Source organism: Phalacrocorax carbo, chromosome 4 (genome assembly GCF_963921805.1).
Source record: "Phalacrocorax carbo chromosome 4, bPhaCar2.1, whole genome shotgun sequence".
In the NCBI taxonomy this organism is placed as follows: domain Eukaryota; kingdom Metazoa; phylum Chordata; class Aves; order Suliformes; family Phalacrocoracidae; genus Phalacrocorax; species Phalacrocorax carbo.
The window spans coordinates 30,833,259-30,858,042 of record NC_087516.1 but is presented as its reverse complement, the minus strand read 5'-3'; the positions used below and the strand labels follow the sequence as shown (position 1 = coordinate 30,858,042).

The window sequence follows — 24,784 nt, the reverse complement described above, 5'->3', positions numbered from 1 at the left end:
AAGAGCTGAACTTGCTGCAGCCTGAGCTGGGGGGCGTGGTGGGGATGGGTATACTGGAACTGTACAGATAGTCCCTGCTCCTCCAGCTCCCCTAGGGCCCTTTTATTACCTGGCAGCTTTTGCTTTCATTACTCCATCCAAAACAATAATTTAATTTTCATGCAAAGTTTTCTCTCCAGAGAGAAACTATGGCCCTTTTGAGCAGACATATAGCTGTGAATCTGTGTATTTAGCAGAATTTATTCTACACAATCAGTGACAACTAAGGTCACATGCTGAAACTGCATGTCTATATTTTAAATAAAATTTCAACAAACCCTTTTGATGTAGTCAAGTTAACATAATGAAAAGTTTGAAAGATGTATAACTTCTGCGACAAAATCATATTCTCTGTTGCTTTGAAACACCAGTATTTGTGTCCAGCCTTTGAGCACTTCTAGTTGCAGAACTACTAAAGCCAGAAAAATTCAATGGTTAGCAAAAATGGTATGTCTTCAAGATGTGCCTGCTCTACTAAAAAGATTTGATCTCAGCCTAGGCTGTGAGTCACATAAGATAGAGAATAATTGATTTGTCATTGATATTGTTAAAATGTTTTATAAAGATGAGGGGTTTTTTACTAAATTAAACCCATTCTCACCTTGTTTATTCCAGATTCATTTAAAAAAATAAAACTTCCAAATATTCTCAAAACTTTCTGGCAGGTGTTTTAATGAAATAAAAAAATAAGCAAAATGTTTATTTTAATTTCATGAAAGATGCAGAGGATATATTTCAATGCAACAGATGACCTATATTTGGAGTTCTTGACCATTCAAAGAGAGAAGAAGGTACAGTTACATATATATAAACAACCCAATCTCATGACATCACATCAAGTTCAACAATATAGGAGTATCGTAAAATCATAATTTATGAGCATTTTAGCCGCTGCATGGCTACTTGACATAAAACTGTAGCTAAAAAGAAGAACGGGTGGTTTGAAGCATCGACAGGAGGATCAGCTGTCAGCTGTTCAAATCCAGCCCAGGTTGCCAACAGCAATATTATAGTAAGGGAACTACCACTGCTATTGCCTTCTGGCAGCTGTTTGACTTAAGTAAAATCAGTCAGTGGACTGCTATGATATTTTCAGGTTACCTATCCTCTAATTTCTGGACAGTGCCAAAAAAGCTCTCAGACCACTCACTAGAAGAGAGGTGTCAATGCACAAAACTCAGGGAGGGTGTCTTGAGCAGTGGTAAGCACACCTAGAAGTAAGAAACTTCAAGGCAGAACCACAAAATCCTCTGAGCCCTAAAAGAGCCCCCTTCAGTGCAGGGCTGGGACAAAGTGGCTGCTTTTGTGGTTTTCTGAAGTTCTCCTGGTGATTTCCTCAAGGCAAAATCCTTAATTGTCCCTCTAGGTGGTCCAGAAGTGTCACACTTCTGGACTTACTGGTCTTGGCCAGATCCTTGCTCAATGCTCCTGTGTGAATGAAGACAGAGGTGCTTTGTCCTGGACAATGTTGGCAGGGTTTGAGCCTTTCTAGGACTGTAGGGTGTGTTATATGATGATAGTTACCCTGTCCTAGTGCTTCCATGGTCCCATTCCCTCTTCCACCACACACAACTGTATGGGGGTCCTTCTACCTCCCTCATCAGCAGCTGATCCAGTCCCACCTGCTGTTGTTGGAGGGGTCTACCAAACCAGACCCAGTAGACTGTTCCCCTGTGGCATGAGCCAGACAGGTCTCAGCAGTAAGGCCAGCACTACGCATGTGGCTGGAGGAACACAACAGGAGCCTGGGGACAGCGTGGCAGACAAGGTGTTGGGACAAGACACATATTATTGGAGAGAGGAGGAGACAAGGAGAGAGGTCTGCCATGAGCTACATCACCACCATTCTGTAGATATGTGAGAAAACCCTTCCCTTCTGCTGACTTAGCACTCTCACAAGCCCCCTGCTCAGTCTTTGGTGCAGAAGAAGACAACCTTAGAAGCATTGTGACAAAATTTAGTGCTGGTGCAGCAGAGCTCCCTTAGCTGAGATGGTCTCAAGATTAACATGCGGCAGGTTCACAGACAGAGGTGATGTCTTTTACAACCTGTGTTAGGTTGATCTTGGCTGGATGCCAGGTGCCCACCAAGCTGCTCTATCACTCCCCTCCTCATCAGGATGGTGGGGGGAGAAAATAAGATGGAAAAAAGCTCATGGCTCAATATAAAGACAGTTAAATAAGGCAAAAGCAAAGGCCACATGCAGAAGCGAAGGAAAACAAAAGACTATTCTCTGCTTCCCATCAGCAAGCAATGTCCAGCCACTTTCTGGGAAACAGGGCTTCAGTATATGTAGCAGTTGCTCCAGAAGACAAACGTCATAATAACAAATGCCCCCCTCCTCCCTCTCCTTTCTCTTACCTGTTATTGCTGAGCAGACATCATATGGTATGGAATATCCCTTTGGTCGGTTTGGGTCAGCTGTCATGGCTACGTCCCCTCCCAAGATCTTGCCCACCCCCAGCCTACTGGTGAGGGAGGAATGTTGAAGAAACAGCCTTGATGCTGTACAAGCACTGCTCAGCAGTAGCAGTGACACTGGTGTGTTATCAACACCTTTCTAGCTACCAATGCAAAGCACAGTACTACGAGGGCTACTAAAGGGAAAATTAACTCCATCTCAGACAGACCCAATACATGAGCCCTGCCCCGGAGGCTGGCAAAACCCAGGCAGTGCTGGCAGTGTCTCTGACCAGCATGAAGTTGCAAGGCCATGGTGGGGTTCAGAGCCCTCCTTTGCATCGGTCCTGGGATATAAAGGGGAGTGCCCTGTGGGCAGGCAGGCAGGCAGGCATGTGCCCGCACAAAAATGCCGCTGTGTTCTCGCTCATGCGTGTGAGCCTTTGCGTCAGCGATGCTCCCAGAAAAGGAGGCTTTTACTGTCTCCCATAGCCAACTGCCGCAGGACAGAGCAGAGAAAGAAAATGCATCTTTCATGCCTGGGCAGGCGCTGCCGGTTTCCTGCCCGCAGCGTGAGTGGCACCCCGCTGGAGGCAGCCCTCATGCCCCAGTCCTCTGCTGGCAATTTTTTTGGAAGCTGCCAGGCTAAGAAATCCTGATAAATACTTCCTTGGAGTTGCAAGGCAACTTCTAACAGCTGTTCCTATGAAAGGTCCTTGCAGCAGCACAGTCTTGGTCTCAGCACAAGATGTCATAACATGCAGGATGGGAAGGGGGGGTCCTTCTCAGGAGGGAGAAGGTAAAAGCGTATTTCAACAGGGGGAAAAAACCAAAAGCTTGCTTTCTACATTCTCCATAGTGAACATGGCACTTTCAGGAGAAAATCTGAATACCAAAATATTCAAGCCAAAAAATAAAGTTTTTAATTTTTGGCAGCTCAGGACAGGTTTGGGCTGCTCAGTTTTTGACAGCAAAGCAACATATATTCGCACCATTTTTTTTCTTCTTCTTCTTTTACAGAATGCTGACATTTTCAAACGCATATTCTCTCAAAATGCAGTTTCTCTTGAACATTTTCAACAACGCTTTTTCACGGTATTTAATTCTGAGGGTTTCTCACTGCCAGGGGAACAGCCGAGGATCCAGGGAGGATCTGTGGAAGCACATTAGCTATGCAGACTCTCAGGAGCAGCTTGGAGTGGTGCTGGACCCCTTCAACCCTGGCCTTTGGCAGCAGCTGGTGTGGTCCAGGCCTGAAGCAGGGCAAGGATGCAGCAGACCTCCCAGCCCACTTCTCCAGAGGGGAAGTTGAGAAGGGTGGGTGGGAGGAAAAAAAGCCAAGTCAAATACACCTTTGAACAAATCATGCAGTCTTAGCAAGACAGCAGAAAAAAAACCCACAACAACAACAAAACACCACCAGAATATGCCAGGTCAACAGCATCCTGGCTTGTATCAGGAATAGTGCGGCCAGCAGGAGCAGGGAAGTGATCGTGCCCCTGTACTCGGCACTGGTGAGGCCGCACCTTGAATATTGTGTTCAGTTTTGGGCCCCTCACTACAAAAGGGGCATTGAGGTGGTGGAGTGTGTCTAGAGAAGGGCAACAAAGCTGGTGAAGGGTCTGGAGAGCAAGTCTTATGAGGAGAAGATGAGGGGACTGGGGTTGTTTAGCCTGGAGAAAAGGAGGCTGAGAGGTGACCTTATCGTGCTCTACCTGAAACGAAGTTGTGGTGAGGTGGGTGTTGGTCTCTTCTCCCAGGTCATTAGTGACAGGCATCAAGCTGCATCAGGGGAGGTTTAAATTGGATATTAGGAAAAATTCTTGACTGAGAGAGTGGTCAGGCATTAGAACAGGCTGCCCAGAGAGGTGGTGGAGTCACCATCCCTGGAGGTATTTAAAAGATGTGTAGACGTGGCACTTCAGGTCGTGGTTTAGGAGACATGGTGGTGTTGGGTTGACAGTTGGGCTTGATGATCCTAGAGGTCTTTTCCAGCTTTAATGATTCTATGATTCTATAATTCTATCATCCCACCAGTCATGCCAAGTCTTTAAGCAGCAGCGTTGCAGCCGGGAAGAGCATCTCCTGACCAGCCCACAGCTGTAACAGAGCATGGAGAGTCCCCTGTGTCTGCAGCTAAAGGCAGCGGCCCAGTCCTCTGTGTTGCTACATTAAGTTGTAGCTGGGTTTAGTATAGAGGGTCCTCTGTCCATCCCTGCTTTTGCATACGTAAAAGCCAAATGCAAGCAGCTCTGACCGAAGCCTGGCGGGGGAGTTGGCAGTGTTACCCCTCCTGATCTGCTCAGAACAATCTCCCTGGGCCATCCAACAGGGAGGCACAGCTAGGAAAATCATGAGAAGGTCTTGGGTCAGGGAGGGAAAACACTCAAAATTCAACCGCATTTTCATACTGTGTAGAAACATTATACCATTTTTTTAGCTACAGGCATCCTCCCTCCTTCAGGCCAGTTCCAGCCACAGGAACTCCTGTTTCATACACAGAGCATCAGAGTATTGTACACACATAACCAAAACTGCCAAAGGCAGCCACCAGAAAATACACTGAAAGTGATTGAAATATGTTGATGAAATCCCACTCCCCTGCTCATCCAGCTGATCAGACTAGAAATGATGGCTAACAGTTTTCTGAGCTCCTCTGAGCAAACAGTATGGAAATATAAGTCTTGGTTTGGTGCATGCCCAGAGTGTTGAACTAATATCACTTGTCTCACTTGTAAGCAGCTGCAAAACCTGATATTTACACAAGGATTCACAGAGATGAGAAAAGACTGCTTTTTTTCTAGATGACAGGCTCTGGTTCAAATGGGAATTAATTTGGGAAAACCCTCTGGTCTGTGTCATAGAGCATGCCAGGTTAAATGACAACAGTAGACTCTTCTTTATAATTGGAGATTGGCTTTAAAGCATTGACGTTGTTCCCATATCAATACAGCAGCATTTTACCTACCAAAGCACCCATCATTTTGCATGTCAAATAGATTGTGAGCAAAAAAATCCCCTCTACTTCTGAGAACAATAAATCAACGAACTCACAAATGCAATTGGAATAAATACAAATACACCCAAGTACACTTGCTGGTGGAAACCACTTTTTTGCAGGGCTGTTTCTGGTAGTGCACACACACTTGGCTTACTTCGGCAAAATGGCTCCAATTTTAAAGGTTAGAGCTGCCTTAAATAGGTGTTTCTAAGATTTGGGCATCAGCTGACACATGCTACTGCTGCAATACAATGGGGGTTGTCTCAGCCACCCAGAAGTGATATGCAGATGTCTTTTGTGAGGCCAATTAATAGAGCTGAAAAAGACAGCCCAGTTTTTAGATTCCCAAGCTTTACCTCAAGTCCTGATGTAAGTTACTACTCATTTTTTCCAGCTGTATCAGCTGGTCTAATAAATCGCATTCCTCTTCTTACAAACCTAGCATCACTTTTATGGAGAAATGATAAAGCAGGTGATGTTCCTGCTGGCAGAGCACAGCTGTGTTAATGGCAGTATGAATACAGCAGTGTCTGATACATCAGATAGATGCAGGATTTAGAATAGCTTACAAACTTGAACTAACCTGAGGGTGGTGGAGCACTGGAACTGGCTTCCCATGGAAGTAGTCATGGCTCCAAGCCTGACAATATTCCAGAAGCATTTGGACAACACCCTCAGACACACGGTGTGAATTTTGGGTTGTCCTTTGCAGGGACAGGAGTTGAACGCGATGATCGTTGTGGGTCTTTTCCAACTCAGGACATCCTATTATTCTATAATCCTTGAACATGCATGCCTTCTGGGGGTTAGAGTTTGGGGGTCTGGCTATATTAGTCCCAACTCTCTATTTTTTTGAATACCACAAAGGCACGTGAATCTGTCCCTCAGCTCAACAGTGCATATGGCTCCTCATCTAACATCAGCACAATACTAAATCAACAAAAGAATGAATGCAGTGGAGACAGACACAGTCTCAGCTGAGGGTCTCGCTCCTAACCATAATTAAAATTGTATTTTGTTCTAAAACCTTCCCTCTCTCCATCAGAGGTAAGTTTTTTGAGGCAAAAGGCAGTGTCCTTCAGCTCCATCAGGGATAGCATGGCCGTTGCCAGTGAAGTTTCCAGCTTTGCAGAATTTGGGCTGTATGCCGTAAAACAAAATGGGTAACTGTGGCCCAGAAAAATCCCAGGTAACTTCCCTGACTTCCATGATGCTGTTTCAGTTTTCCCTTTTGTAAGGGTAGACTTGAGTACATACTTAGTCTTAAAAAGGAGTGTCTGCCTCGGTTCTCATCCTATGGAAAACTATGGTTATCATGACAGGTTCAAAGTTGTTCCAGACAAAACATTTGGAGCTGATGGACACCGTATGTATTCCTTTACATCCTATTGCTGTAGAGGCTCCAGCTGCTCTGCCTCTGCAGGGGCAGCACATCTGTGGTGCTGTAGGAACAAAAACAGAAGAGGGATGAGGAAAAGAACTGTTTAACAGATTTTTGTCTGATGCTTCCATCTTGTGGCCAACTTGGAAAAGTTTGGCTCTTTATTTCAGTAAAGGTGTTTAAAAAGGTAAGGAAAAATTGGAATTTTTAAAGGTGTCCTAAATCCTTACCTCTATGTATATGGGTGGAGATGAATTGGGGTTGGAAGTTAGATGAGTTTTCCCTTTGAAAGGCATTGAACACCAGTGTCAGCAGAAGAAGGGGCTGGTGCCTCTTCCGCCACCCACTGTGTTTCGGTCTCATGCGAGCTGGCTGTGCCAAGGCGTGCATGACAGAGATGGGGCCAGGTTGACAAGCCCACAAGTGTCGAGTTCAACCCTTTGCCTTGCTGTAGGCATCGGTGATGGGGCTCCCACAGCATACAGACTGTGCTTCAGATGCCAACTTCATAGGCCAGCCCAGGTCCATGAGGTGACTTTCCCTCTTTGTTTTTGAGCACACAAAAGGCTTTCCTGTGCTTTCCTCTGATCTTCCCTGGGGATTACACCAGCCACAGCTCCCATACCACACAACCACTAACAGTGGAGATAAGGCAATGGAAGACAGTTGTCTTGCTGAGACAGTTGCAAGGGCACTGTGCCTCAGGTTCCTAGAGACACCAGGAGCATCTTGGGGTGGGTGGATAACTCGCTTCTGGCTGATGAACCCGCTGCTCCCCTTTTGCATCACTCATAGCAATCCAGAAGCTTAGCCAAAAGTCTGTTTACCTGCATACACTGAAGTCTCCTGCATAGGGCCCACATGGAAAGCCATTCCCTACCTTTCCTTTCCCATCCTGGCCAGAAGCCTGCCCCTCTCCACTGCTCCGGGCACAGTGCTGCTCTCCCCCCAGCTCCTCTTTCCTGGGCAGACTGCCTCTGCCACATGCCTGTGCGCTCCCTTGGTACATTTCCAGCCAAATACTTGCAGAGGCCTTGACACAGGGAGCAAGATAATGAGCAGGACTCCTGCCAGACACCCAGACTGTAGTTATCAGTGGTGATGGGTTATCAGGGTTAGGCTTTTGCCCAAAATGGATCTACTTCAGCAAGAGGGTGAGACACTCACTGTCCACGCTCCCTGATGCGGATGCACACAGCCATACCCTAGGCACGGGAGATTGCATTCCCACTCTGCAAAGGGGGAGATGAGGATGGAGAACTGAATCTGAGCTCTGTACCCAGCTGCAGGCTCTTGCACAGAGAGGGATTTTAGTACCACCACTCTTTACTGTGCACAGCAGGAATAACGAGTCCATCAGTCCTCATGTCTCACACAGCTGCTGAACTTCCAGAAGGGCAGGTGCATGACTGAGCAGGACAGACATACAAACATAAGCACTGCCATGACTCTTTCCCAAACCCCTGATGAGAGGGTGGCAGTAAGCATTGCAGTGTTATAGGATAAAGACTCCTCTTCAGCAAGGATGCAAAGGAGAAGGAACCTGCTCTAACTCTATTCTAAGGCAAGAGCCCAGGCTGCTGTACCCTGTATGAAGCAAGGAAAGGTTTTACTTTGTGAGGAAGTGGTGAAGGAGAGGAGCTGTTAGACGGAGAGTTGATCTCCAAGCATATTTTAACAACAGTGACCACTCCATGGACAAGAGGTTGCTAACTCGCTTGTTCACAAGGCTTTCCCACGGCCATCCTTGCCTGGCTCCTGCTGGCAAACCAGGACAGGCTCCAGTGCAGGAAGTGCAGCTGACAAGTTTAACTCTGTTTTCAGGTTGAAATCTTGCAATTCTCTAATTCACATTTAGTTACATCCACTGTGCAAAATTAATTACTGCGGGAGCACAGAATCATAGAACAAAATCTGGTTTGATTCATAAAGAAGGTGAGCTCAGCATAAGTTCAAAAAAACCCTGCAGCCAGAGGCAGACAAACCATGGCTGTTTCAAGGTGGGGCTATCTAATCCTCTGTAATCATCAAAAGATTTAGGCTAAAGACTGACACAAGTCACTTCGAGTCCCTTGTTAAAAGCAACCTTTGCATAAAACCCGTTGCTGTACACTGGTGCTAGAAGCGGTGAGTGTACATCGCAAACATGCAGTGCAGCATGTCTGTTTGCACCCCATGTGCCCCCTTTCCTCAGTGTGTGCAGACCAGCAGGCACTGAACTCCCCAGCACACACAGTGCCAAGGTGAAGAAGGGTTTCATCTTGTGCAGAGAACCCAGTGGCCATCTCAGGGCACATCCAGGCAGCAGCCACTGGATCACTGCACCTGCCATGTTTTGGGGGACAACATGGCTCCCCACATATGTCACTCGCTATCCAGGTCATATGCCACAGGCATTTCCCCACTTTGCCCACTGGAGGGGCTCAGAGACCTGCTTGCCATTGCTGCCCAGTGGCTTTGCAAAGCACTCAATTAACCAAAAACCTTTGGGGGGAAAAAAACCGCAAGCAAGACTGATTCTTTATAACCATCTTTCAATAAGTGAGTATAGACCCCTCACATATCCTTAAATTATATATCATTTATTGAAATATAGAGATCTTAATTTACAGGATTTTTTTCAAAGACAAAATATCAACAGGGGCATTTTGAAATACATTTTGTGCCTACCATCACTCTGGCCAGTTTGCCTTTCTTCAAACATTTCACAACAGCCACCATTTTGGAAACACTTCCTTTTTTATTATTCTAAAATATAACTTTTGGACATTCAAAGTGCAACAGTTAACGTGCCTGTGGAATATATCACAGTAAAAAAAAATATAAACAAAGGCAGTGATATAGCTGTCATAAATGTTTTGGCAGTATTCTAGAAGTCTATATAAAAATACTTATATACATATTGATGTATAACATCACCATATCTCACGTCCTTCATCATGTAATAGGACCATTTTGTACAAGTTGCAGACCACGCTGTAAGGAATTGGTTGGCCATTCCAAATCAAAAGCTGTGTTTCTTAGGCTAATGCTGATTGTCGTTATACAATTACTGTAGCAAAAGGTTTGGGAATATCTCTTCCAGTGGCTTCTCAAAAATTAAGCCATAAAAGAAAAAGTCTGTAATACTGATAATATTGTAAAACTAAACAAATCATCCTCTCACACTTCTCTCTCTCCAGTAAATCCCTCTCGTTCTCTGCTTCTCATTCCAGTTTCCAGGCCAGCTTATCTGATTCCAAGCCTGCAGTGAGCTGGGTTTGGCTAGACCCCTGCCACAGATGCAGTTCATCTATATGATATTCATGACAGGATGGAGAATCAACATCATCATGCATTGGAAAGTGAGCCAGCTCTGGTTCACATCCACCATTTGGGTCTAGCCCCGAGATGCGCTGTGACATACAGAATGAAACTGGTGAGGGAAAAGGGAGACTGCATGAAAATGTCCTTAGATTCCAGTAACTGGTGTAATAAAACGTGCTGGGGCTGATTTTCAAACCCTGAAGAACACTAGGCCATGTGCAAAAATGCAGGTGAAATTGCTTGCCTAATTTGCATATGTCGTTGTAATGACTACACATGCAAATTAAGGCATGTGTGGTCTCAAGTGGCCATTCAGATATCTGGGATATCCAATAGACAATTTGTGTTTCCTCAATTCATAGTTCATAGCTGGAGGGAGACTATATCATCTCCATCTGTCCTGGCTGTACAGAGAGTCTTTATGTTTCACAGTTGTCCCCGTACAGAGCTCAGTGGCATGTGTTTGGTTAGAGCATGGCTCCCAAGAAGACATTCGGTCTTGATCTGTTGACTGCAAGAGATGGAGGATATACCATCACTCACAGTTCTTTCTGATTGTCAGCCTCCATCAGGGTTGAAAATATGGGTGCCTCGCTTCAAGTCCTGTTTTCACATCTACAGTACGCTTGTACGTGGTGGCCTCAGCTGGTGACACTTTGAAACCCAGAACCAGAATTATTTGCCTGTAACATTGACAATACTACATTTACTTTCATTTGATCCACAACTGTCCACAACAAGTTAAGTCAAGGGGACTTGGGTAGCTTTTCTTAGGGCCATTTCAAGTTAAACTGTAGTTTAACGTGGCAGCTTGTTCTGTCGGTTACTGCTGGTCCGGCTTTCACACTTCCTAGGAAAAATACTGCAACACAGGGATGAGTGTGCACTGCATTTGCATTGCTTGTGTCGTGCCAGAGGCTGAGCACACCCTGCAAGGTGCTCATCGCACTGAGTTAAGATTAAGCTTGAAAGTTGAGCACCAGAAAGGATGGGGCCCTTCTCAGTGATGTACCTTTGTTCACATGTAAGTCTTCCGAAGCATCATATCTCAATAACATATCGTACAGTGATAGCAGTAATCATAATACTTTTTGTTCCTGTAAGTGGTGTCAAAAAACAACTATTGCAGGCTAAAAGCAGGTTCCTTTTCATGCACCTTCTTCTGAAAAACACTCTTGGAAGCAATTACCATTTGTTGTTACAGTCTGCAAAGATAACAGTCAGTGTTTTCTGTTCCTATTTAAACCTGAAAACTAAGACAAGACTATTTGCTGCAGAATTATTTCTGCTTATTTAATCTGGAGTTGCAGGCTGGGAGAGACATCTTTGTTCATTAAGCAGTTCAAATATCAAATTGATTCTTCACAGCTAAACCCAGGATAATATTTCTTTTAAGTATCAATGAAACACTAATATTGGGATGTTGCTAGTGGTTTATCATAACCTTCCATTCTTAACCACCTTGGAAATCTGGCATAACATTTTTTTAATTAAATTTTTAGAACCTAACTTAATCAGAGGGCTAGTATATCTGATTAGAAGAACTACTCAGCTCATGACAGAGAACTAAATCTTAAATTTTTCTCCATGTTAAAGTAGTTTTACCTAACCAGAGCCTTTACCATAGTGTGTACAGCTGAAGAAAAAAATTGTTTCATTAAAATTTTCAGGTCATAAACTTTTTTCTTGTACTTCAAAAAGTTTCTTGAGACTGTGCTTTTACTGAAGGACAATGAATTATAAAATATACATTTAGTGTTACTGAAAACAGTAGTAGTATTCTCTTGAAAACAGCTATCTTCTATAGTTAATAAAGCCTTACTAGGTTTCTAACACCTATTATAGACTGGGTTTTAATAATAATAATTATTATTATTATTCCTCTTTACTTGCATTAATGGTAAAAAGTTACATGTTTTGTAGTACCGGTCAGTCCCATGTGGTTTTAGATCTTTTTGGTCCAAAAGTGGTTTTTGCATGTTCTTCAATTCACATGATAGTTCAACAGCAGCTGACATTGAGATTGAGGGAGGAAGTACACAAAATTCATGAACAATCTTTTCTAAAATCCATGGCAAATGTTCAATGTGCACCCCAAAAGATCCTTGAGTAGACAGTTATTTACATAATTACAATGGTGAAGTATTGCTGCAGTGGAAATTTGATCCATCAAAGTTATATGAATGCCCTTGAAACACAAAACTGGTCTGTTTGTGGCCTTTTCCTTCATCCTCCTACAAGGTCAAATGGCAAACAACACTGAGATGCTACTGAAGTACTGCAAGAAGCAACACTAAAAAAATCCATCTTCAACATGTCTCTTTCATTCCTACTCAGGCTGATTCCTCTGCCCATCGCTGGGAGTTTCTCTGTACAAATCCATCTCCTCTTCACATCCTTGACATTTCAATAAAGTGGTTTTCTCTGTGGAGCAGAAGTCTGTAGACGACACAGCAAGCTTCCCCGTGTGCAGAGCTGGAAGGTGTCTGTGGGGTTACAGGAAGCTGTCCTCCACCAGGTCTGAGGAGTCGATCCCAATGTCGTCCATCATGTCAATGTCCTCAATGGTCTCGTCCTCTCTCTTGATAAAAGTAGAGCTACTGGAACCAGTTTCAATGGCACTTTCTTCAGATGTCTGGGAACTGGAAGAGACAAACACCTCAGAGGTAAAATCCACGGCGAATGTGGCTGAGTCTCTAGCAGAACTGAACACACCCACACCCACATGTTTTCTGACCCACAGTGCAATCTTAGGCGACTCTGACTGCCCATTTCTTAGGACATGGCACATCTTCTGTCTCAGTAATGAGGTATCTGGAGTAATGAACCACCTTGGAATTCAAAGGAGCAGGTTGTTCATATGTTCCTCTGAGTACCTTCTGCCAGAGACTCGTTAGAGAAATAGATTTATGATGCTGCTGTGACAATAGGTCACTTACGTAAATCTAGGGAGGTCAGGTGAAAATAAGGTAACAATAACAGACAATAAGATAATAATAAGAATAACAGAGAGAGGTAATAAATCTTAATCTGGATAATGCTTTTTAGAGACTTCATTCACGCCCCTCTTGAAATAGCACAAAAATATTTAAAAAAAAAAAAGTTTCTAGGTTTCTATGAATTAAGTGCTGAATTAAACCCCCGCCATTCACAGCAAGGGAGTTGTACAGTTGTGCTGTAGTGGAATCAGTCATGCAGGCTGACAAGGACCAGTAAAAAGTCCTGGATACGCTGCTGTCAGTTGAAAGAATACTATGGAAGGTATTAAAAACAACTTCTTCCATATTTTGGAGCTGGTCTCACACAGAACAAATCAATCCCTTGAGATCTTATATGCAGCTCCAAGGCACTGAGCTGTAGGGGCAAGCTGTGTTGCAAAATGTGCCCACAGAGCCACCAGACAGCTGCTGGGACTTGTCCAAGTTAACAAGGGAGTCCCAGTGACACACAGGACACAGGAGCAGCCATCCAGCAGTCCCCTTCCCCTGGCAGTCACAAAAGAAGCAAAATTAGGTTTTTTCCATGAAAATACTGTGGCAAGTCACACTACCGTATTTACATGTGACTTTCCCAATAAGTAGTTTCAACAGAGCTAAGGAAAGCATTTGTGGAGTAGGATGCTAAAAAGTGCTAATACACATTGCCAAACATGACCCCGAACAGTGACTGTGGGCTACATCATCTGTAAACTGCACCTACCTGTGCCTGTTCCTTTTGCCAAGCTCATCTTCAGAAACAGGGTCAATGTCAGGCAGGGGGATGATGTACCCGCTGTCAGCACTCAGCCTCTGCTCATCAAATCCGCTCTCCCTGTCCTTTAACTTGTCTTCATTCTTGTAGGTGACACCAATGTAAGCATTGTCACAGTCCCCTCTCATGCGTGTGACAGCTGGGTGATCACTTTTCAGGAAGTCCAGGTGAATCTTCTCATAGCTCTGAAAATATCCATTTCAAACCCCTTATTAGATGCTATTGACTAAGGCTGCCTTTCTTCAGAAGGGTAGCTGTGATTCATTAACCCAGCAAATATTCTGCCCTATGAGCCAGCAACATTGGATAGAGAAGCCCAGCATCTTCAAATGATTTGAAGGGAGAAGTGACATATAAGTTTTAGACGATGCAGGAGTGAGTGTGGCAGCACAGAGCAGAAAAACAGATATGAAAAAGGGGTAGGGAGAGGGGGGGAAATGAAACACTGAATGATGGGACAGGCAGAGCTCATCCAGAGGTATCAGAAGCATGAGGGGAAAACTTGCTGTTGTCAGGGCCCAAAGTGGGAGATAGGGAGATTATATCCATGGGCCAAGTAGTCCCTTTCTAGAATTCTTTCACTGCCTAGAAAATCCTGTGAAAATATATAAAACCCCTTCTCTAGTAGAACAATTGAGCTGGTAGGATTTCATTAGAAATACAGAGTTCTGCTTCCCAGCTGATATTGCAGAACTGCTCTCTCAGTAAGCTTGCATGCGGAAACTGAACATGCAATGTCCCTGTCCAAATCACGTAATTCACATAGGTTAGGATATGTCAGTTCAGTGCTCATGGCTCTGCCGGCTAGAACGACACTTATAATTCCCTCTAAAACCGTATATAGAAAACACAGAGAAAATTCCAAACAGCAAACCTTTTTGTACTCTCCAGGCAATAAGCTCTCCACAATTTCACTCAAATGGTAAAAAGAAGGTCTTTTCTCTGGTTCACTGTTCCAGCACTTCACCATGATCTCATACCTGCAGACAAGATGGAAACCAATTTAACCAACTTGTAAAGAAAAATGAGTAACGAAACAGAAACTAAACCCAAAACTGTCTGGAGATTGGCCAGGAGTGGAAAAGCCAAATGCACACATACACTTCATTGGTAGCATGATCAGGTTTGGCCATTCGGTATCCACTCTTGATCTTATTGTAGAAAGTAGAATCAACCATCATGCCAGGATATGGTGTGCCACCTGTAGAGAAAAGAGAAGAAAAAGTAATAATCTATATTTGACTACCCATGCAGATTTCCCAAATACTGTCTTGCTGTTCATGTCAAAAAGTGTTAATGTTATAATTTGACATGCCATCAGAATTAATCTTTCCCAGCTCATGTTTCACATCAGGGCTATTGTCTTGATGACCACACTAAGCCCTGATGTGAAACATTGGCTAGGAAAGATTGAAGTAGGTACTACTTAGAAAAAAAATCCCTTTACAGTGTTTATAGAATGTATTGACTGGGCACAGAAGTTGGATGATACCTGGGACAGGTCATCAGCCTGCATTTGGCAGATCTGAGGTCATGGCTCTGCTCTGCCACTGACTTTCTGTGTGACCTTAGGCAAGTCACTTGCTCTGTCTGGTTTCATTGCCATTGACACCTGCCTAACAGCTGAGAGTGACGTGGCCTGAGTTACTCACCTCATCGCAACTGTACGGGCAAAGCCTTAGCATGAGCCAGTCCCCTCCATACCCAAGTCTTCCCACCTAGGCAGCTAGCTTTAGACAACAACTAACATATCGGGTGCATGGGTTCTCGAAGTTTGGGCTCAGCCCCCGAACTGATACAGTTGAGCGATCATTTGGGACCACAGCATACAGGCATTGCTGATGTGTAAAAGGATCATTCAAGCTAAAGTCAGTGTTGCAGCAAGATGTCGAAGTAGACTTTCTTAATAAATGCTGCCAAGGATATGTTTTGCTTTCTGAGAAACATCATCTCTCTCAGGCAGAGGAGGAACACCTTATTTACACCAGAAACCTCAGCCCTTTCAAAAGCAGGATTTTCACCTAAAACTGGACTTCAGAACCATTCCTTACAGGCAGGGCAGTGAAGAACATGCTTAGCTGTGCCTCAGTTCCTGAGCTATCCAACAACACTCCCATTCCTCCCAGGGATGCTGGTGAATGGATATTTAGAGGATCCTATGATGCTCAGAGATTACAGGAATCAATACCGTAAATACTGGCACAACTGCTGTTTTCTGAGAAGTAGCTACATGACAACTTATTCTAGAAAATGACATTAGCTTTGGGCTTGCTGTTGGGCAGTAGTAGATACCATACAGGCGTGATTAATTCTGCTCAGAGTAAATCTGGGCGATGCATGTTTACTGAAGCAGGCCAGCCACCCACCCAGGAGGGTAATTAATCAGGCTGAGGAAAGAGCCAGCCTGTTCCCAACTGGGAACTGTACATTGTCTGTAACTGCTATACGTTGTCATAACCACTTTACTCTGCCATAAACAACTGTGTGAACATTGCTGACCTGGAAACGAGAAATCAGCGTCCCAGAAGATTGACATTTGTTTTCATTCTGTAATGGGACTAAGATGAGATCTTTTGAAACGTATATTAAGAGATTGTTTCAAACCAGCCACTGGGCTGACTGCAGCCCCAGGTGCCCCATTGCAAAAGGAAAGCATGTTCCTTCTTGTATTAGTCAGCAAATCCATCCTGGGCCGGCATACCAATATTTTTCCACAAAAGTTTTTCCAAAAGCTTTTCACTCAGTGCTTTCAGTTTTCTAGCAAAAAAAAAAAAAGTACCTTGGAAAAAAATCTAAGGAGAATTTTGGGAGAGTATAGATGTTCTACCTCACACTTAATGTTGGGATCTGAAACCCCATACAGAAGAATAATTAACAGTTGATTTCACAGATATATTTTTACTGTAGAATCTGAAATACTTTAAGTAGAACAGCTTGAACTGAAAAAGCTTAATCACTACACATAAGAAAATGTCCACAGTACATACCAAGAGAAAATATTTCCCACAGCAGAATGCCATAAGACCAGACATCACTTAATGTTGTGTACAGATTGTCAAAAATGCTTTCAGGTGCCATCCATTTAACTGGGAGGAAAGTCTGTAGCAGGAAGAAAGAAACCCCAAACAACAAAGATAAGTCATTGTAGAAATGCTTTCCATTACAGCTGTTGTTTGATAGCCAGGATTAATTCCTCTCTAACCAGAAAAGTTGTGTTAACCTGGTTAGTGTTTATTTTTAATTCCATATAACACAGAGGTACCAGGATTATAAGGAATGTTACTATATGCTCCCCACAAAAACTAATTAAGCCACAACTGTATTCATGTTATTACTAGCAAATGACCAGGCTGATTGAAGGCATGATACAACAGCTGGCATGGCCAATCTAGGTGTGATACATAATTGACTGATGCACCACTACTCTACATATCACAGTGACAGTTCCTGAATAATTTATCCAGTCACAGAACTTGCCAGTTAAAATGTAAACCTCTGAATTACTAAGTGTGATCAAGTACTCTTCAGCTTTAAAGCGGAATTAGGACAGTTACAGGAATTAATGAATTGAAGAGAAATTGTTCTCAGGAGCATCCATCCCAACTGTCAATTAGTGTAACCAACAATGAATGGCAAGAACATCCAGCAGCATTTAAAACTGACACTTCTCATTTCAGTTAAAGCAGAGCTCAGGAGGTTAAGAAGTACATACGCTGCCCTTGGAGACATAGTTGGAATCATGCATGATGTCTCTAGCCAGCCCAAAGTCACAGATCTTCACAATTTTTCCTTGAGCCAGGAGGACATTACGAGCTGCCAAGTCACGGTGCACACACTGTATGGAGAGAAATTAAGTTGTTCAAGGACGTGCCAATTCCACAAGGGCCATTTTCCTTGCAAAGCTCCCTGAAAAAGATCTGTTGACTTTCTGGGCACAGTCTTAACAAGACCTCCTCAACAGGCACCTGTAACGCCCCGTTAGCACAGGCAGGGAGGCACCAGTCCTCTGAAACAGCGAAGGCTCGTGCAGGTGTACTGCAGTGGGGAGCAGACAAAAGCGGTGCCACTCTTTCCCCTTCTACCCATCACGTACTAATGATATGTCTATGTGTCTGACCATGCTGGCCTGTGGCTGTATGGACCCTCCACCCAGACCCTACTTAGATCCACCACCATCTCTGGCACGCTGCCTCCATGAATGTCACAGGCCGCAATGGGAGAAGAGGACTGCTGCTTTGATTTTTCCAGCCATGGTGATCTCAGTTGCCAGGTAAGTGAGAAAGCTCTCTACAACCCCAGAAAGAATATTATATTGTGTCATGTTTTCAGAATCTAAATTGAATCCCATAGTTGGACATGAAGATGTTTCTGCACTTTCTTATATTTTACTTACTTTTTTATTTACTTACATTTTTAGAAGCCAAGAATTCCATTCCCCGTGCAACCTGGTAGGTGAAGCTCAGCAAATCCAGTAGGCTGAGGCCCTCTGAACTGTCATCTGAAAGGAGGTTTTTTACTTCCGATTCTATTGAAAAAGAGACAAAAACATATTTGTGCTGTGGAGTGTGAAAGCAACATCCATCTCCCCTACCTATCAAGATTCTGAGCTAATGACTTTAACAGAGTACCATGACCAAACCAGTCTTTTCATAAGAACTAACCACTTTTAATGTCTGCATCACTCACTGACACATATTGCATTCTTAAAAACATCCAGTATTAAATGTAGGTTTTGTTTTTTCTCCTGTCTGTATTTTTTTCCCCAGAGAACTGCAGGAAAAGGTGAAGTTGAAAAGGCCCACTGAAGTGTTTTATAGGTTGTTTACAATACTCAGTGTGGGATACAAAAACATTTATTTAGAGGTGGTGCCTTAATTATGTTTTTGTGCATGCATGTACATTCTTATTCGTTTACTTTTGCTGAACACTGTTATGTTTCCCAGCAAGTATTCACTGGGGCTAATCCAATACCAGCAAAAAGGGTCAGGAATTCTATGGCAACAGTTCTTATTTTTTTATGAAAGATGTCAGCAAAAAAGCAGTCAAAATTCAGTGATTCATTTACCCCGACTGTCCTAGAGCACAATATGAGTACATTAGTCTGCCATGTAAATCTGGGACTGGATATGGTTCAGTTTCTGAGGCCTAGAGGCAGAGTGACGGTGCCTATTTTTAAAGCAAAGCATATTTGGTTTCTGAGAACAGGGCCAGGGAATGGGATGCATTCATTATCTTCATTGCATAATCCAGGAAAATATTTGGGAGTGTTGTGGATTTGCTAAGTGTCAGTTAACATGAAATGTAAGTGGAAACAGAGCAATATAAATTTACTCTTATTATTTTTCATTGCTATTGCTCAAAATCTTACAAGACTGATAAAATCACTGCCTCCAAAGAGTGCCTACAGCCCCGTGGCAAAGCACAGCCGCTGAGCACTTCAGCATGGAAACAAATACACAACTGAATTCCTTCTGCTCCAGGAGCACACACTGCTATCCTCAGAGCGTAATGAAGAACGCAAGCATAAGCTTTTAGCTTATAGCTTACGCTCACACGCTTGCAGAACACAGCTGGGTAGTTTACGTCTATATAGAGGGCAAAAATAAGATATGCATTTATGCAAGCATTATTTTTATTAATGATGTACGCAGAAGGGACAATTCTACATTATTCTACGTTACCTGACACAGATTTCTTCTTATATGAAGCAGGCCGATCGTACACAGACCTCTGAATATCAGAGTATTTAGACCCCTCCTTCCTTTCCAGCATTGGCACATACTGAGTTGTATCAGCTTGTTTCATGTCCATGTATTCTCCAGTGTTTTCAAATGATAATATCACATAACTGAAATTGGAAGAAAATACAGGAGTATCAGCCAGTATTGCCCAGGTGACTTCCCTGCCACAGCATCCTGTAGATCTAACAGTTCTCTTACAGCGTACGATTGTATTGCTGTGAAATATGAGAGCTGTATACTCGATAGGGAATACATAAAGATCATGTACAACATAACCATGTATTATCACATATTAGTACATGCTACCACGTATCACTGTAGTCAAACACATGAGCTTCAAACCTATCCTTTTGTCAACAGCCAGGTATGTAAACATATATTGTCTAACTTCCCAAAGTCCCACTGAATTCAAGTATTTTTGTTCAAGCTTTTAGTTCAAGGTATAGTTTAGTTCGAGGTTCAAGGATAGATGTAATTTATTCACCCAGACAGTTTGCAACAAATCCAGTCCTGCTGAGCAAACCCATGCTCACATGAACAGTCCTGGCTGTACTCAGCTACCAAGTCATTTGATCCATTTGTCTGATTTTTTTTTAAGGAATCTCTGCTCACCTTCTAAATCCTGACTAATTTTATGGCATTGCTTTATTGCTGAATATATGATGACATCTTCCTCGACCGTCATCTGGAAAAATTTATGGAATGAACATTAACTATAAGGAAACTATTGAGGCTGGCTAAGCCTTTGGTAAATAAAGGAGAGTACTTGAGCTTAGAGAACAAGCTCTGCCAGGTTGTTTGAAGGGATGGAGATTTAGACAGTGGAAATTCCCCAGGCAGGGAAACAAGGAAACCAGGTAGTTGCCCTTTACTTTTAAAACTTGGGTGGATAGGGGCAAAGGGATGTTTTTACAGAAAAAAAGGAACACTGGGCCATGCTTTATTAATCGAAAAGTTCTTTGGGACCTCAGGATGTCCATGGAGAACCGTCAGTGGTCCTAGGACTGCCAGCATCTCTACACAGGGGAAATATGCATCTAGGGCATGTCAGGGAGACTGAACAAACAGTGCTGAAGCCTTCCCAGATCTACGAAACCTAATAAATGAAAGTCTAATGAGAGCAATTATGGAGGGCTCTAAACCAATGAATAAGAGGAATGAGTAAGGGTTAGTAATGACATTTCCTTAAGTTGCTGATCACAGGGTTTTTTTTCCTTTTTCCCCACCTTCTTGTGCTTTCATCAGCTGGGTTCATCCCAAAGATATCCAAATCTTTCTTTGGTTTCTCTGGGTGTCGGCTTAGGAAATTGTCCCTGTTCTTATGCAGATAGTTCACCAAATCACCATAAAAGCAGTATTCAGTAATGATGTAAATAGGACCTGATGAAATAAAGAAAAATAATGCATTGGTGAATGGATTCTTTAAAGAAAATATTCCAAAAATAGTATAAAATAGAATATAAAACATTTAAAATATTGTAGGTTAATACATTTTTATTTACTAAGTTATGACTGCAACTGCTACCAAATATCAAGTAGGCTTGTGAAACCTTTTATTTGTTTGTATTTATCGTTAAGCCCTTTACTTGAAATTTGTGTGAACAGTGGCTCCACAGCAAACCTCCATCTTGCCAGCCAAACCCACCTGATTTTGTACAAGCTCCAAGCAGATTCACAATATTCAGGTGGGGGCCAAGATGTGTCATTATCTTCAGTTCAGACATGAGCGCCTGTTTTTCACTGGATCTAGCTGTAGCTGTTGAAAAAAACCACACCATCCACTCAGTGAGAGCAATCGCCTTCTTCACAATAATAAACTATTTCTCCTCGCTTGCCTCATTAGAGCATTGCTACCATGGTTCTTAAAGAAGACTCTGTCCTTTACTTGACAATGGGCTTTCTTAAGACTAGTCACAAATCAGTATAAAGGACTCGTTTGATGCAGCTCAATAGCTGACCCAGTCTGTTTGTCCCTCTCCAGGGGTACAGCGGATTGCCCAGGTGGCACAGAGGCACTTTACAAGCTGCTAGTTTCAACGCAAGGAAGCTCCTCATGGTTCCTCCAGAATCACTGCATCCGATTCTCAGCTCTCATGAACCAGGAAATCTTCGGTGAACTTAAGATTCTCACATGAGACCTGCCTATTTCTCCTTTGTTGTATTGCTTTCATTTGCTCACAAACATTCGTGGTTATTTTATCTTTTGTGAGTTATTGCGGCTGCTACGGGCCACACAGATTTTAAAACCAAACCATGGATGTTTTCAGAAGCCTGGATAATTCCAGTCTTGAAACATCATGAAACAATCTAAAGTATCGTTTTCAACTTCAGTCATTCCACAGTTCATTTTCAACTTCAGATATGGAGAATCTATTTTATACACAAGCAATGCTTAAATAACCCTGTGGGACCGTGCCTTACCTAGCTTGGGAAATGGGACTGTCACAACTTACGTTTCAGCATTTTCACAGCTACTTTCATCACCGGTTGAGAGCGACTCAGTCCATACGCAGTCCCTTCAACTACTTTTCCAAATGCACCAGAACCAAGGATTCGACCTGAACACAGAGGAGAGCATTATTTATTTCAGAAAGCTACAGCAATTCACCTTGTTTCCCACTGCCATTCTTCTACAGGCTGTGATTCTTGTGTGGAAAAAGCACACTCGCTTAGCTAGACCATTGGTATTATTATTATTATTGCTGTTGATGCTAAGCAGAAAAGGCAAATATATTTTAAAGAAATGCTGTTATTAAGTACAATTCTTAAATAAAAACAAGCAAGAAAACACCAGGGGCACATCTGCACATGGGAGCTTGTAGGAAAGGGACTCTGAGGAACAACTCAATTCATTCAAATTCATCTCCCACTCTGCCTTGCCACCCTCTCTTTATCCTTTCTAAACACTGATTTTCCTATGATTGAGTTGACTTCTCTGCCTCAGTGAGCACCTGACCACCGTACACTTGTGCCCTTTACTTAAAAATCTGAATTGAGCTCCTTAGCTGTAATTTTGGGCTGTTTATCAATGCTGGGTACATGTAGCAGTAAGATAGACTGAAGCACATCAACAGTACATTTAGAAATAGGCTGGACCATCAGTGATCTGCAAGAAGCTGAAGTACATGTTGATCACATATGAGGGGAAACTCCTCTGAAGTTTAATGTACAAGTGTGTTTCATATGCCTGAATAAATTTTATTGCAAATTTCCAAGTGCTGTAATGAAATGGCTAATGTTTATACACGCTTTACTCTTCCCACAAATCAATTTAGACAAAAATTTTGGATTATCATATCCTGTGTCCTGATACGGATACAGTGAGCAGAAGAACTGTGTACAGATTGATTGAGATTTTAGAGAAATATGAACTGCACAAACATACTCCAAAATACTATATTTCATAGGTTCCATACTGAAAAGGATGTTTGTTAAGGCAACACTTATTCAGTGAAAAAACTCATATATGAGCTCCAGATGCCAGGATATTTTCATATTCCTGACAAGCTCTGTATTTTACTTTATGTTACTTTTTAACTTTCAGCACAGGAAGAATAAGCAGTGACTTTTACTATAGAGATATATGGCATTTTGTCATAAGATATTTGCAGTTTGAACCTGCCACATTTTACACTTCTGAAGGTGTTACGTGGCATGCAATGACATATGTTTCTGTTATCCTCTAGCAACAGCCCCCACTTTTATTGTATACACACTTTTAAAAGAAAATTTCCAGCCAAACTCTATCTGCACCATTAACAAGCACAAGAAGCAGTTAAAGTATACTCAGCTGAGTTGCCACTGAAGAACCTCTCCAAGACTATGACAGTGTAGTTTGTCATGCACACAAAAACTATGTGATTTATTTTCAAGATTCCTGTACTCCAAAGGTTATTCTTCCCAGTCAGGATGTGAGAAAGCTTGCCACTAAATTTCAGACTAATTCAAACAACCTGAGTCTGAAATTTGGCCCCTGAAACTTTTCAGACCAAAGGTCTGGGAGCCACATGGCAGGATGCAGCCCTTCAGAATGTGATGGCATTTGCTGATGCTCCTTGATCTTCTTGTCTTCACAAGCCAATTCCTCCCCAAACCATATTTTTGGCTGAGCACAAGGCACACATCTCCCTCTCTGTCACCTCTGCTGAGCCGGGGTGCATGTGGAAACAGTGAGAGCGCTTCCGGAGTAGCGGGGAGCGATCGCTGCTGTTTCCCCTTTTCACCCCTCTCCACAGACGTAGCCCAAGCTCCATGTGTTTTACACTTGAAATTTGGAGCCAGGTGGAGCTGACTGCTTAAGAGCTGGAGGCATCTCTAATGCCATCACATTCTTGATGTTGTGGCCTTCAGTGGAGCCCAAAATTTTGGGGTGTGTTTACTTTTCTTAGTATAAAGGCACCGCTGTGATCTGCCTGCCAGAGGAGCAGTGCTGCTTCTTCACCACGGAAGGGCTATGCAGAAACAGGAGCAGCTCAAGGCTCCTCAAACTAGCAGAGAAACAGCACTTGGGGGTAAGAGCTATTTCAGCCTCTGCTACCCATCCACAGAGCTTATCTGCTGAGCTTGTTGGAGAAGTGCTGTTTTTCTGCTTCGAGGGACAAAACCACAAAGGTGAAGTCTGTGATTTTGTACCAGACACAGCCTTCTCAGCCGGATGCTTCTTTGGCTAAAATTGAACCTGGATGGTCAGCCCACCCCAAATTAAACCATAACTCTCTCAGTCTCTATCAAAAGCCAAACAAGTGACAAGCTTTATCACCTACATCCAGTTTCTAGACTCATGAGAAATTAGGTACCACATGCCTAAATACTGTGTAACTTGAGTCTTAACTTGCCTTTTGCAAATGGGGATGGGTCTGATTCTGTGTCAGACCAGCACTTCATTTTAATAAGGCCACCAGGACAAATGGGTGGCTTGCTGGGAAGCGATGGGAGCAATTATGCCACCTCTCTACAGCCAACCCCAAGTCCTGAGAAACAGCAGCACTCAAACGCCGCTCCTTAAAAGGCCCTGCCCTTGGCCACCTCAGCTGAAGGAGCAGGTCCAGGTCCTGCTGGGACCTTGCCACTTCTCAGCAGAGCCAGGAGAAGGCAGTGGCGTTCAAACACCTCACTGCATTATCGCATTTCTCAGGCTGTTACAAATCGCCTAGTCTTGTGCTGGCT

General features: G+C 43.1%; 1 protein-coding gene across 2 annotated transcripts in view; it reads right to left on the bottom strand.

The window, feature by feature from the left end:
- Positions 1-9,382: 9,382 nt before the first annotated feature.
- The window catches only part of PDGFRA (platelet derived growth factor receptor alpha), a 35,535-nt gene continuing 20,133 nt past the window's right edge, over positions 9,383-24,784 (bottom strand). For both annotated transcript variants that reach the window (XM_064449437.1, XM_064449438.1), the window contains exons 13-23: positions 22,072-22,176; positions 21,264-21,374; positions 20,845-20,998; positions 19,559-19,725; positions 18,287-18,402; positions 17,590-17,712; positions 16,865-16,976; positions 14,979-15,078; positions 14,752-14,857; positions 13,827-14,062; positions 9,383-12,769 (exon numbers count right to left, since the gene is read on the bottom strand). In XM_064449437.1, the coding sequence (XP_064305507.1) occupies positions 12,622-12,769; positions 13,827-14,062; positions 14,752-14,857; positions 14,979-15,078; positions 16,865-16,976; positions 17,590-17,712; positions 18,287-18,402; positions 19,559-19,725; positions 20,845-20,998; positions 21,264-21,374; positions 22,072-22,176 (1,478 nt within the window). In that variant the 3' untranslated portion in view covers positions 9,383-12,621. The remainder of the gene's footprint in view (positions 12,770-13,826; positions 14,063-14,751; positions 14,858-14,978; positions 15,079-16,864; positions 16,977-17,589; positions 17,713-18,286; positions 18,403-19,558; positions 19,726-20,844; positions 20,999-21,263; positions 21,375-22,071; positions 22,177-24,784) is intronic.